The following is a 13,197-nucleotide window of genomic DNA, read 5'->3' on the forward strand; positions in this document are numbered from 1 at the left end:
TTTGAGTGAAAGTGTATTACAAAACATTTTCCCCATTTACTGTGTTTATTTGGGATTGTTTGGTGATAAAAATAGCTAAAAATAAAACAATAACACACACGAGGTTAATATCGTACTCGTCAAACTAACCCTAACCCAAACATCCTCAGTTACTGGTACTGGTTCTGAAGTAAAAGCAGTAGACTCCAAAGACTCCACTTTGCTACAGCGCTCTGTTTACCTTTTGCCCTGTTTCTCTTCCTGCAATAAAACGTGTCTCATCGGGGAAGTAAATTCAGCAGCGCCACGTTGTCCCGCATTTTTATTTTACTGAAGCGTTCGATACTCGCCCGGTTTAAGCAGTTTCCAGAGCAACAGTTCTGAAATGTATGTACAATTGTGAAGGTCATGTTGCCGTGTTTTCAAAACCTTCCATACACTGTTTGAACTCAAGCTATGATCCCGTCTACCTTGTGATGATGATAATGATGATGATGAGGGAGTCAAGTTTAAGCTGGTCATGATAGAAATTAGTACAACCACCCCTTGATGTCATGTTGTTGTAAAAGGTGTGCCGCACGTTTTGTTCCCAATGATGTCATCACACTCTCCTGCCCTTTTCTTTTATTATTTTCGTCTGACTTATTTTTTTTTTGTCAGACGTGCTGAGTCACGCTTTGTTGCGGAAAGTCACCGGCGTCGATGCATTAAGTTGTAGTCGATCGGCGGCCGGCCTGACTGCGACAAGGAGGGGCTGCAGTTTATTTTTAACCCACTAGTGATTTATTTAGGAGTCTGGGAGACGGCTGCAGGAATTCTGTCTCCGTAGTCCCCCACCTGTCTTGTTCCTCCCACCTGTCTCATTCCACACGTATATTATTGAGCAGGAGGTTTTGGGTTCGAATCTCACTTCTGGGCCTTTCTGTGTGGAGTGTGCATGTCCCAACTGCTGACATAACAACATTTCCAAAACATGTATGGACAACATGTACATTTGTATCATGAAATATGAAATTGTAACTTAAAATATTGCCTGCAAAATGAATGAATATTTCACGATGGTCACAGATTATTTGAATTCATTCCATTTTTTTTTTTGAAGTGCAAATTTTATATACTGTGAACAAAGTTTAGCAAGTCAATAAAAAAGCCTGAGTCCATAAAACTTTGCTGCATCACCACTATGGCGACATCTTGATACCTTTTGTGCTTCTGAAGATGCGCCGTTTGTTATGCAATGTGAACAACTGCTGGCGGAGCCTCGTGTTGACTCGTCTCTTTCCCTAATAGTGCAAGTCAATGGAGTTCATGCTGTGACGAGCTCATCCCTTTGCTAATTTACATTTTATCGCCCATTTTGTTATGTTTATAATATGCAAATAATACACACAGTGTTTTTGCCATCAACTCAATCCAAGATCATAGCTTGGAATTGGAAAGTTAATGTACTGTACGCATTTTAAAATCCCCTGCTACATTTTAGCCGGCTGCGCTAAGTGTGAGTTATAAAGACAGACCCAGCGTGATGCCTCTGTCTTGTCAGTCACCCACTGAGCTCTTTCTCTTCAACACAATGGCTCCGGTGCTGCAATCCCAAACCCCAACCAGTATGTTTTTTAGGCTTGTACTTGGGAATAACAGAAAGCTCTCAAGTCGTGATAATAGTCGTCCTCCTTGAAGTGCCGTGATTATGAGACCAACTATTTTGGTAGCCGATGCCTAACCAAGCATCACGTCGATTCCCTCGGCCAAAGACTCATGAGAGACAAAATGATTGATCGCGTGATTGAGTTACTTATGGGTTCGACTCTAGTTTTGGCTTGGACCTGTTGTGCCGAGTAGTTTGCATGTTTTGTCTTGCCCTTGCTTCTGAAGGCTTTTTCTTCATTCCTCATTCCCAAAACGTACTTAGGTTAATTGAGGGCTTGACCTTCAGTGTGTCTACCCTGTGATTGACTGGCGACCAATCTCGGGTCTGCCTCTCGCCCGGATTTCTTAGTACCCCAATGAGGACGAATGTTACTGAAATTGGTCCAATGGATGAGATCCTTAGCATTCACGCTCTTCCAGACATGTCATGACCCGGTCCGTTCCATCAACCAATGAGGTTGTCACGTTCTTTCCTTCATCTCAACAGATGTAGGTGTTAATGTGGAGCCTCCAGGGGAGTTCTCAAGGTTAATGAATCTGTTGCTGTGAGCAATATGGCACCAGATTTCCTCAATTATCTATACAGTGCACGGAGCCTGATGAGACAGATGGGCTACACGGCACTAAACTTGGTGGTTATTTCTATTACCGATAAATTACTTTTTTTTTTTGTGCCACTTGCAAATGTGATTACATGTTCGATAGAAGCGGCCAGTTTAATTTAGCATACTCATTCGGGACATTTGAAAATGGAAGTCCCTTTGTTGTCAGTTGCATCCCCATTACTAAAGTCTTAATCACGGGCTGTTGCGTTAACTGGATTATCCAAATCCTCACGGTTTAAATTTTTCAATTCTTTGAAAGCATGTGATTTTTTTTTTTTTTCCATTCCGTGCAAACTGGCATGGATGCTTTGTGTGACAAAGCTGTATTATGCCACCAACTGTACATTCACGCCAGGTAAAAAAAATCATTGTTGGTGGGCCTAAGCTTCTCATCGGGGTAACAAAAGGTCAGGAGAAATGTTTTGACACATTTTCTCTATGGATTAAACTCTATACCAATTCATAAAGAGTGCCAAGAAAGCACTCGCTTCTCATTAAATATTCAAAGACGTCTCATGTTGAGTAATGATATGCCGGGGAACTCCAGTCAGGGAGTCGTTTCAGTTAGAATCACAATGTCACTGTGAATAGTTTAGCAAAGTACTCAATACTCCTCCAGTCCTGTGGGTGGCAGTAATGAGCATCATCATCTTGAAACCATGTTTGTGTTTTTTCCCCATTCTGTGCCTATTTCTGCATGGATGATGTCATCTCTCCATCAAAAGTCTGCCTAGTCTCTCGTTACTGGGGTTGAGAAAACTGAAAGGGCCGAATGAATCTAATATTCTATCATTGGAGTTATCTTGTCTGCTTCCACTCGGCGACTCCGTAATGGTGCCTGCCAGCTAAAGTTACGATCAGCAGGAAGTCTGCCATCAACGGTCACCAGACAACCAGGGGCCACTCACGCTCGCCCCGCCCCTCTCCAGCCGTCCTGCCAAAGGATTTATTACCTGCTCTAAAACCCTTTGAATGAGTTCTTGAGGGAACATTCACATTGATTATAAAAAAAAAAAAAGAAGAGAAAAAAAAAAAAGGCCTCATCCAGAGACGCCATTAGATCTATGCTGTTTGCTCTCAAAACGTTGGCCACATAAATATTATGTCTCTTGTATTTTATGATTCATGTTGAAACTTTTTCAAACAATTGATATTCATCAATTATATCCGATTGTTTTTTTTGTTTTTTTTTCTGGAAGGGTGTGTGTTCATGCATCCCCATCATTATCTACGGTTGCTAATGACAGCGTAGTTTATATACTGGGGTATTAAAAAATCGGAAAGGTTTATGGCGCTACCATATGCGTCGAGTGCCAGCCGCTTGCATTTTGATCTCGTTCTTTTGGCGTCGTGCTCAAAGAGTGGCCTCGCTTTTTGGCAAATACATCTCGAGTTAAGGGGGACGCCCCGTTTTGTTGCTCGGAAATCCCAGTATCTCATGCCGTAATATCGTCAGCCAAATTTTTCTTTTTTGTTCTCAGAAAACGGAATGTGTTGTTGTAACTCGGCTTTAATTCCGCCTGTTCTTGGATGAGACTTAGAGAGCGTATGTTCTTTCTGTTCTCTTCACAGATGACCATCGCTCGGAGCTTAGCGCGGATCACATCCACCAGCGAAAAACAAGCAGGCTTTTAATCCAGAAAGGATTCCTCGTCTTTTTGTGCAAAGAGTCTGCTCGCCGTGTGCGAGGAGGACCTGCGGGGAATACAAGGATCAAGTCAAGGGCACGTTCGCTTACCTCGCTGCAACTCTTTCCAAAGATGCCGGCGAGGATAGAAAGCTGAGCTCGGGAATTTGGCGGAGCTGGATGAATTCCGAGGAAAGTTCAAACAAACACTCTTCCCCCCTTGTGTTTGTTGGTGTGAGGCTAGGATAACCATGTGGACGTTAGCGGCAGGCACGCGCTGCATCGCCTTTGCCGCCATCCTATTGGCTCTCTGCGTCCAATCGGCAAGGACCGTAGATGACGACGTGACGCCGCGAATCACTTTCCCATACGGTAAGTGGGGGAAAAAAAAAAAAAGACACATAACATCACAGCTCAACATTTTGGATGAAGTTATAAGTCCATCTCATTCCATGTAGGTCACGGATTTTGACAAAAACAAAATATCACCAATGGGTTTTAATAACAATACAGTCTTACGTTTATTTCGATTTTTAACGTTTGTGAATGTTCAGAACTCTTGTTTCCATGTCAGTGTTATATTAGGCTGTCATTTAAAGCCGTTTATTGACCTACTGGATAACAATCAAACGCTCAGCACACTCACACTGGAGCTGCTGCCGGCCACAGCTCACACCCAGACTCTCACGCCGCTAGAAAATCCAGCATGCTCAACTTTATAATGGCCTATTTACATGACATACAAGAATTTCTTTCCACCTCATCCATTGAAATTAGTGTCAGTTGCTTCAAGCCACAATTCATCAACAATCGACAAAAGACCCGAAATAATATCATAGCACGGTGAGAATGCTCTGATGAGCGAGCGAGAAATCCCAATCAATGCTCGGCCATCTGCAGGACTCGAGCCTTCATTTGCATGAGTGAATTATCGTGACGAGCGAGGCGGACCGGCATAAGTGCTTGCGGGCCTAGGTGCACGCATGCCCAAATAAAATGCGTGCAATCATAATTGTGCCCACACACACACACACACACACACACACACACACACACACACACTGACAGCCATTATGCTTTGTGTTCAGGAATGGATCCACATGGCAACATAGTGTACTATACAAATATGTGTGTGCCAAGGATAGACATAATAAAGAGCGTTTGTTCTGTTAGGCAGGTGTCCATCGCGTTGTAGTGCTCACTACAACCACCTACAGGGCCGGGGTGGAATTTTCATTTGAGCAGTTTTTCTCGGTGGCAACCAGACTTTGCATGAAGCACTGCGGAAAATACTAAAACTAATACAAATCACGAAAGCATTATGGTCATTTAGCTCCATAAAAAAAATATAATAACGTAGAGCAGCCAATAGGAGCGGTCAGTTGTCCCTTTGGATTATCTCGTGGTTTGTGACGGTCCAAATTCCTCTTTAGAAAAATACTTTAGTTGGAAGTCACATGTCAAGCTGCTGTTATTCATTCTCAAGCGCATCCTTTCTCTCGCTTAAGCCATTTAACTTCTTTGTCAAAGACCTAAATGGATTACGCTAAGTCACTTTGCAGAAACAATTTAAAAACGCAAATAACTAGCCTGTACCGCACCATGTCAAACAACTTTGGTCACAATTGTATGCAATGGAAAAAAAAAGGGAGGGGGAACTTTCCCTCGCTTAAATTAAAGCGAACTTTTTTCCCTGGAAAGATGTCTTTTTTTTTTTCTTTTTTTTTTTTTCCCCCTGGCCTTCGTCTATTGACTACCATTCACCATGCTTCTCTCCTAATGAGCAGGCTAATCTCTGATGTACGTAGAGTGGAGGGTTTTTGTGTGGCGGCTGCGGCGGGAGCAATCGTCTGTTATTCATTAGGGCTGCACGAAGGTTCATGGGAATAAAGTTGGGCACGCTGCGTGTTTTTCATTATCACAAACGTCTCTCGAGCCAGCCGACGTTTATTTATTTCTTTGCTTGCATCAACATAGAGTCGCTGTGAGTTTTAAACCTGAGACGATTGGAGGTAGTTGTTTTTCACCACTGTGATGTGAAAAACCTCAGTAATGTTTGCATGTTTTAGCGCCGGATACGATTTCGTGTGGACTTTTCACGGCCTTTTCACATTGCCTGTTCCATGCTGCTCCAGCAACGGCGTAAACTGAAAAAGAAAAGTTGAGCGACCATTTGTTATCCTAGAAAACAAATATCCTAATGTTACCCCACCTAAGATTTTGTGGAGTTTTCTTTTTTTTTTTTTTGTCCAAGTTCATCTCGGGAACTGAAGCGAAGAATGTGATTAAATATAAAAAAATATGACAACATAATGACTCAACAATTGGAAATTTCCCAAATTATGATTTCACATTTCAGTTACGCCTTGCAGAATTTCTCTCCCGGTGATTAGCCATCTTGGCAAAACAAGCTTAGCATTAAGTGTCATTAGCGTTAGCTTCCCATAACCTACAAACGCTCAAATGTTTGAGTCAATTGTCGACTAATCTTGAGAGCCATGTCATGCGCCATTTCTCCTCCAATAATGGACACGACACATGCTTTGAAATACTTTACGGCACATAACTTTCTGTGGCATTTGCCCCCTTTCAAGCATCGGTGTCCTTTACACACACGTGTTTGCTTTCCATCGGCCGTATATTGTGCGCCGGCTCTCATGCGTGCTAATCCGACGACCTTGGCAGCACGCAGACAGCAAAGGCGACCTGCTCGTGTTTTTAGGCATCGGGCCCAAATACTAGTGTCCCTTTTAGACATGCTACGATGCCCTCCTAAAACCTAGAACACTCCTACTGATCCTGAAAGAAATACAGGCTGGGAAACCACAACTCGTGGAGAACGACGAATTATATATTATATATTATATTTAATATATTATATATATATATATTTCTGAAACAAAATGGCTTTTTTCACACCTAACACTAAGGACAGGAGCCTAAAAGAAAAGCCCCCCACCCACAAGCAACAGTGACACTCATTAACGCTCGCATCCGACTCGACAATGGCGACGTGATTGCGGCACGGTTTTGATAGCCTCATCCCCGCCTTTTTTTTTTTTTTTTTTTTTTTACACGCTCCAGAGGAGAAGGAGAAAAGTTCCGCGGTGACACATTTGGACAGCTTGATTGGCGCAGAATAGCAGGCGGCGCGAAATGACCTTGTAGAGCTTAATTAAGGTGGACAGACAGGAATGCCGGGGTCATGACACTTATTTTTAAGGATCGCTGCGTTCATTTTTTTTTTTTTTTGGCGTAGGCAGAGATTTTGTAGCAGGGTGTCGCAAATCTGTGATTTATGAAGTCTGGGCAACATTTCGCAACAAGTCGTTTTATTTTACGACGGTGACAGATACAATGTTTTTTTTTTTTTTTTTCCACTGCAATGTCACATTTGGAGTGCAATTAGCATTCAGCATGCATATGCAATTTTTGTCAAGAACTTACAAATTAGCATGAATCAAAAGTGACAATTTACCGCTGATTTTGGAACGTCGAAGACATTTAAAGCATCCAATTGGCACAACTTTGCTGTTCATTTCCCCCTAACTAATTGCAATTTCTTTCCATTTTCACTTTCTTGAAATGGATTGTGGACAGTAATGCTGCAAATTATTGCAATATACCAGATAGCGGCATAAATCAGGACATTTGTGTGATTGGATTGGAAGATTAGGTAATGCTTTGATTTTCTTCTAATGCCATGACATCACCGCAGTTATGTTCAAGCAGTGAACAAATACTCAACCAGGCCTGAATGCTACTCCAAACCAGTATTTGGAGATTTTATAATTCAGTTCCACAAAAAAAAAAGGGAAATTTGCAATCCACACTCTTATCAAGAAAGCCTCCTCCAGGTCGTCATCAGAACTCAGCCCCCCCCCCCCGGCTGGGATAATTGGACCAATCAGCAAAGCGATGCTCATGTGGAATACGGCGACAGGAAGCGAGCGGTGGCGGCGGTACGGCTCGGTCAGCGTTAAAAGCTTCCAGCTGTTTGAGGAGCGCGTGCACAAAACCATCAGCATGCCACGCTCAGACCGGCCCCCCGACCGACCGCCTGCTCGTTCTCTGGGCTTACTTTGCGGTGCGTGTGCAACCAGAGTGGCAGACTACTGCACAACTCATCATTATAACGCACACACACACACACACACACACACACACGATTGTGGGTCTGTATGCTGCGTTAGCACTTAGGCCTCAATCACATGGCTGCTTCCAGGGAGTGCACTTAGCGAGCTGCACCAACCATCTGTAAGAATGTTCAACTGACTGAGACTGTGAATGTTAAAATATGTGCACGGCCACAGGATGGGCCGTCAAAAATATTGGGTCATTGCCAAGGTAACTGAGACACTGGCACTGGAGAAAAAAATAATTACGAATTCAAATACATTTTCGATGAAGAAAAATGGGAAAAAAATGTTTTATCAAAAGGCCTGGGACCTGCATATTTTTTTTTTGGGGGGGGGGGGGGGGGTGGCATTGCCCCTGCAGATCCCGTCTAGCGCCGCCAGTGAACCTAGAGTATTTGCCAATGGAAGCATTCTTTGCTGCCAGTTCAAGTAATTCAATCATCACTTCTTTGCGTTGCTGGGCTCTCGTTGCCATGACAACCCCCCTTGTTTATGCCTCCTATTTCTCATCTGTCAGTCAACAGCGTTCTTAGCACCAATCAGTACACCATTTTACTCTGACATTCTTTCACACAACACGGCATCCGGTGGCTTTCCGTGTTTTCGGGCTCCGAGCGCCTCGTCGTCAGACGAGCGAGGACACGTCTCTCTCTTTTTTTTTTTAAGACATTACATGCGACATGTCGGAATAAGTCGCTGGCATCCCACAAAGGCATACACATTCCACCTCGGGGATACAACCGCCAGCACGCCTGCAGATTGACACCTGAGAGACACCGATGACAGAGCCGAGCATCATCCTCGTGTGTGTTGATTCTGCACAGGTGTTAAGTTCCTCCGTAATCCTCAAGTGCACGCATTCTATTTACTTGTCACCATGCGACACCTTCTATGTTGCTTCATCAACATGCACGAGGCACTGCCAAGCCTGTAGTTGTTGTTATCTGTGAAGTGCAGCCGTCTCTCACTGTGACACAACTCGGGTCTCTCAAAGCCACGCTTGAACAAAATAACTGTCACAGAGAGGAAGATTTCCTAATTAGAGTTAATAATCGATACTATGGTCAATATTATTTCGTTTGATCCAAAGTAAGCGTTGTCATATTTGTTAGGGGGGAAAAATATGAATATATATTAGCTTATGGTGTACCTAATGAAGTGTCCAAAGCTGGACATTGCTGCCTCGTGCTGCTTTCTGTCAATTCGAGGCCATGTTTACAATGGGGCCTCGTAGGAACGATTAGCGGCCCCACCTTCCGTCCGACTCGGCGCTACAAAACATCTGGAATGCGATATGCAGCTGCGTGTACGTGCATGTTGCGCCTGCCTCTCCTTTTGTATGCAAACTGGCGCCAGAGGATAATTTCTGATAACCGAAGCTTTGCTCCAATACGAACCAAGAGGCCCCGAACTCGATCCAAAAAATGTATTTAATTCCGCAAAAATGTACAGATGTTAATTTCTGCTTTACGGATATATTAACATCTGCTTCACTTTAGGGGTCGGCGTGTTTTTCTCGGATCACGTCATGGATAATACTCGGATTCAAATGCATTGTCTGGATGGTCGTGCATGTAAAGTTGATTGGCTGTGGCCATTTCATCCCGGGGGACTTCGGATCGGAATCGAACACTATCGGATGCAAGATGATGTAGTTATGTATGACGAGTTCTGCATATAGATAGTCAAGAAGATACAATTTGCATATTTTACGAGAACCCCATTCGGAGAGTGGCAAGAGTTGAAATGAGAAAGTGTATCTCATTGTCTTTGCACATGGTCGCTGTGGAGCAGCTGCTCAGATATACGACTTGCTCCTAGCATCCTTTATTTATTGAAGGTGTGTGTGGGGGGGGGGGTCTTGAATGAATAGGCTACCGGAATTGAATTTCACCTGATTTATTGCTAACTTCTACGATATGGCCAAAAGTCTTGGGACAGCACACAAAGTTTCGAAAAGCAAGTTTGGATCAGTCTTTCTTTCCCTTCCTCTGTCCAACAGCAAATGACCTCTTCAAGACACACTGACATGTTATATATATTTTTTTATTTATTTTATTTAGATGACATCTCAATGTTACCACGGCTACTGTTGTTAACGATGTTGGTTCCTCAATACTGCGACTTTTATGAGTGGATGACTAGAACCCATGGGACCAACAGACTTGCAGAGATAGTGATTAACATGATTTCATATTTTTAAGTGCTTTGTTTACTTTAATTGGATTGTAATTTTATTCTTACCAGATTAGTTATCAATAGTTTTTATCATCTCAAGTCCTTTTACTTTTTTCTTAGCATTGTTTCCTGATCTCATTTGGGCAGTATTTAATATTTTATTTACTGCATTTTTCATTTTTTGCAGTATTTAATATTTTATTTACTGCATTTTTTTTTTATATTTACAATTTTTTTTTCATTTTAGTTCCTTAAACAATTCGTGTTTACGTATACTGTCTTTTCTAGTTTTCTTTTTCTTTTCACATGTAATTCAATTGTAATTTATTTGGGAACCAGCCTATGACTCAAATGACAGGCTTTCTCTACATTGACTCCAGATGTTGCAGGATATTCCGCAAAGTGAGAGCTTTTTGGTTTGGAAAAGTCCTTGAAATGCGATGTTTCGGACAAGATGAGTCTTGTGCAGCTGGCTCGTCTCGATTTTCTTGCCAAAGTGCTTCGAGTGTTGGTTTGAAGTGCAGCAAATATTCCTGTTTACAAGCCGTTTATCTTATTTGGACATGCAGCAATTTTGGCTTTGGTGTCTCGGTCAGTTCTTACTATGTTTACCGGAGGAAGCAATAGATAAACATGTCGCAAAAACAATGCTTTGTAAAGTATGTAAACAACAAAAGTATATGTTTTATTGATTTTTTTAAAGGCAACTCAAGGTCTCTGTTGGACAATCAACAAGTTGCTTCTCGCTCACTTGATTGTGACATCATCTCCAAGATGCTGCATGTTCCTGTTGTCACCTCGTAACCTCTTACAATTACTAGTCAACTAATATTTAACATTCCTAGACTTGTTTTTCCCCCGCCAAAGAAAGAAACCCAATGGCTTCTTCCAATGATATCACGTCCAAAGCGATAAAATCAGCTGGCATCAAAAGTTTTATTTATTTCTGCCTGCCAAGTTTGTGGTGGTGAAGTGTATCTGCTCGCCTTATCACAGAAAAGGATGTGAACAAACTTCGTGTTAATGCCGAGCCGGAATTCCACATTGCTGGCTGATAAAGGCTGCATTAGCTGCTATTAGTTAGCTTCAATGTTTTTCTGCCGGAGGAGTTTTTGAGCAAGGACATGCAGTAACACCGCAATGAATTTTGCAAGGCGGCAAACACAAGCCCAAGCCTCGCTGTTGTTGCTTCTTTGTAATATTTGTAATAATGGCGTGTGCCCTGCAGATGCAAAGGAGAGATCGGCCAAGAGGTTCTCCGCCGAGGGCGTCTTCAATTACACGTCGCTGTTGCTCAGCCAGGAGGATGACATGCTGTACGTGGGGGCCCGGGAGGCACTGTTTGCCCTCAGCCTCTCCGACATCAGCAGGACTAAGCTGCAGAAGAATGTGAGTGTGTCACGCTGCCAGACGTGTGTGTGCGCTTGCAAAAGTCTTGCCGTGATTTTGGCCAATTCATGGGAAATAGCAATCTGTAAATAATACTAGAAATATATATTGTTGTGACGATGATATTGTAGTGATATTTTTAGAGGTGCTTTTATTTTATTCTAATTTAGGAAGATTTTTCAATATGAGGTGGTTGTTGCATTTTTTTTTAAAATAATTTATTCCGACTATTTTTGCCCTTCAGCTGAGTTGGGCTACTCCGATTGGAAAGAGAGAAGAATGCAGCTTCAAAGGGAAGAACCTGGAGGTGAGATGTGCCAGTACAACAACCGGAAACATTTGATTGTATTGTCACATTCGGGAATTAAGACCTGAATGTAAATTCAAATGATGCGTACAAGTTGAGCCATAAGCAGTATTGTTTGGAGCTTTGATGCCTTGAGATGTAGAAACAACCATTTTCCATTCAGCTTTTTTGGTGTCACCTTTGACTTTTATGTTTTGACACCGTTTCATATTCACCAGGTGTGCATGGGGGATTTCTCCCTTTTTTTTTTTCTACTTTTTTTTTTGCTGTGTATGTATTGTAATAGCAGCTGTCGTATCCTCAGGCGACAAGTTCTGCTAATCTACGTGGTGCTGTGTAGTCCCAATTTAACTCCAACAGTTTTTCTCCCTGCTTTATTTGATCATTTCAAGTATTTTTGAGTAGAGCCATCTTTTGGATGGATAAAAAAAAAAAGAATAAATAACACTCATGATGGGTTTTTTTTTTGGGGTTTTTTTCCTCAGACCGATTGCTTCAATTACATCAAGATTCTGCTGCGTCTCAACAGCACGCACCTGTACGTGTGCGGCACCTACGCCTTCAGCCCCATCTGCGGCTACATTGTAAGTCTTCAAGTATGCCTTTCTCAACCAAACTTGACACTGTTGACCTCTCAGCCCAAAAAAAAAAAGCAACAAAGACCCTAAACACACTCAGCAAGCATCTCAACGACCAACTCCACTGACATGAAGTCAGAGGAGATTTCACCTGATAACGTTTTGCGGCGTATTTTCCAGAAAATCCGAGAGGTTCCACTCTACAGTATTATCGAGTTCAAGCTTGTTTTTTTTGTTTTTTTTTTTCTGCCTTCCGTTGCCATCTGAGCGTGACAGGACCCTGCTGAGGCAATTTATCCAGACAAGTCAACAGGGGGCTACTTCGTATGTGTGTGTGTGTGTGTGTGTGTGTGTGTGTGTGTGTGTGTGTGTGTGTGTGTGTGTGTGTGTGTGTGTGTGTGTGTGTGTGTGTGTGTGTGTGTGTGTGTGTGTGTGTGTGTGTGTGTGTGTGTGTGTGTGTGTGTGTGTGTGTGTGTGTGTGTGTGTGTGTGTGTGTGTGTGTGTGTGTGTGTGTGTGTGTGTGTGTTTTCCAGCATCAGACGTTTTTATCTAGCTGAGGAGCACATCAGGAGTGGATGGTAGACTCGCAGCGGTGTGACACTAACGTCAGCTCTGTAAACTTTTGACGTCAAGAAGCGAAACCGTAACACAGAGCGTCTCAGGCTGCTCTTGATGTTGACACAGTGCAGGACGCTCTGTCACATGCATAACATTACATGTTTATTTTTGTAACTCTTCTTTAAAC

At 42.6% G+C, this 13,197-nt stretch overlaps 1 protein-coding gene across 2 annotated transcripts in view; it reads left to right on the forward strand.

Annotated features, from left to right (window-relative positions):
- Positions 1-13,197, forward strand: part of LOC147059473 (semaphorin-4B-like) — a 35,883-nt gene that overhangs the window by 11,437 nt on the left and 11,249 nt on the right. For both annotated transcript variants that reach the window (XM_085906990.1, XM_085906989.1), the window contains exons 2-5: positions 3,807-4,233; positions 11,407-11,567; positions 11,812-11,874; positions 12,360-12,458. In XM_085906990.1, the coding sequence (XP_085763116.1) occupies positions 4,113-4,233; positions 11,407-11,567; positions 11,812-11,874; positions 12,360-12,458 (444 nt within the window). In that variant the 5' untranslated portion in view covers positions 3,807-4,112. The remainder of the gene's footprint in view (positions 1-3,806; positions 4,234-11,406; positions 11,568-11,811; positions 11,875-12,359; positions 12,459-13,197) is intronic.

This window comes from Syngnathus leptorhynchus, chromosome 3 (genome assembly GCF_054491065.1).
Source record: "Syngnathus leptorhynchus isolate UIUO chromosome 3, UIUO_Slep, whole genome shotgun sequence".
Lineage (NCBI taxonomy): Eukaryota > Metazoa > Chordata > Actinopteri > Syngnathiformes > Syngnathidae > Syngnathus > Syngnathus leptorhynchus.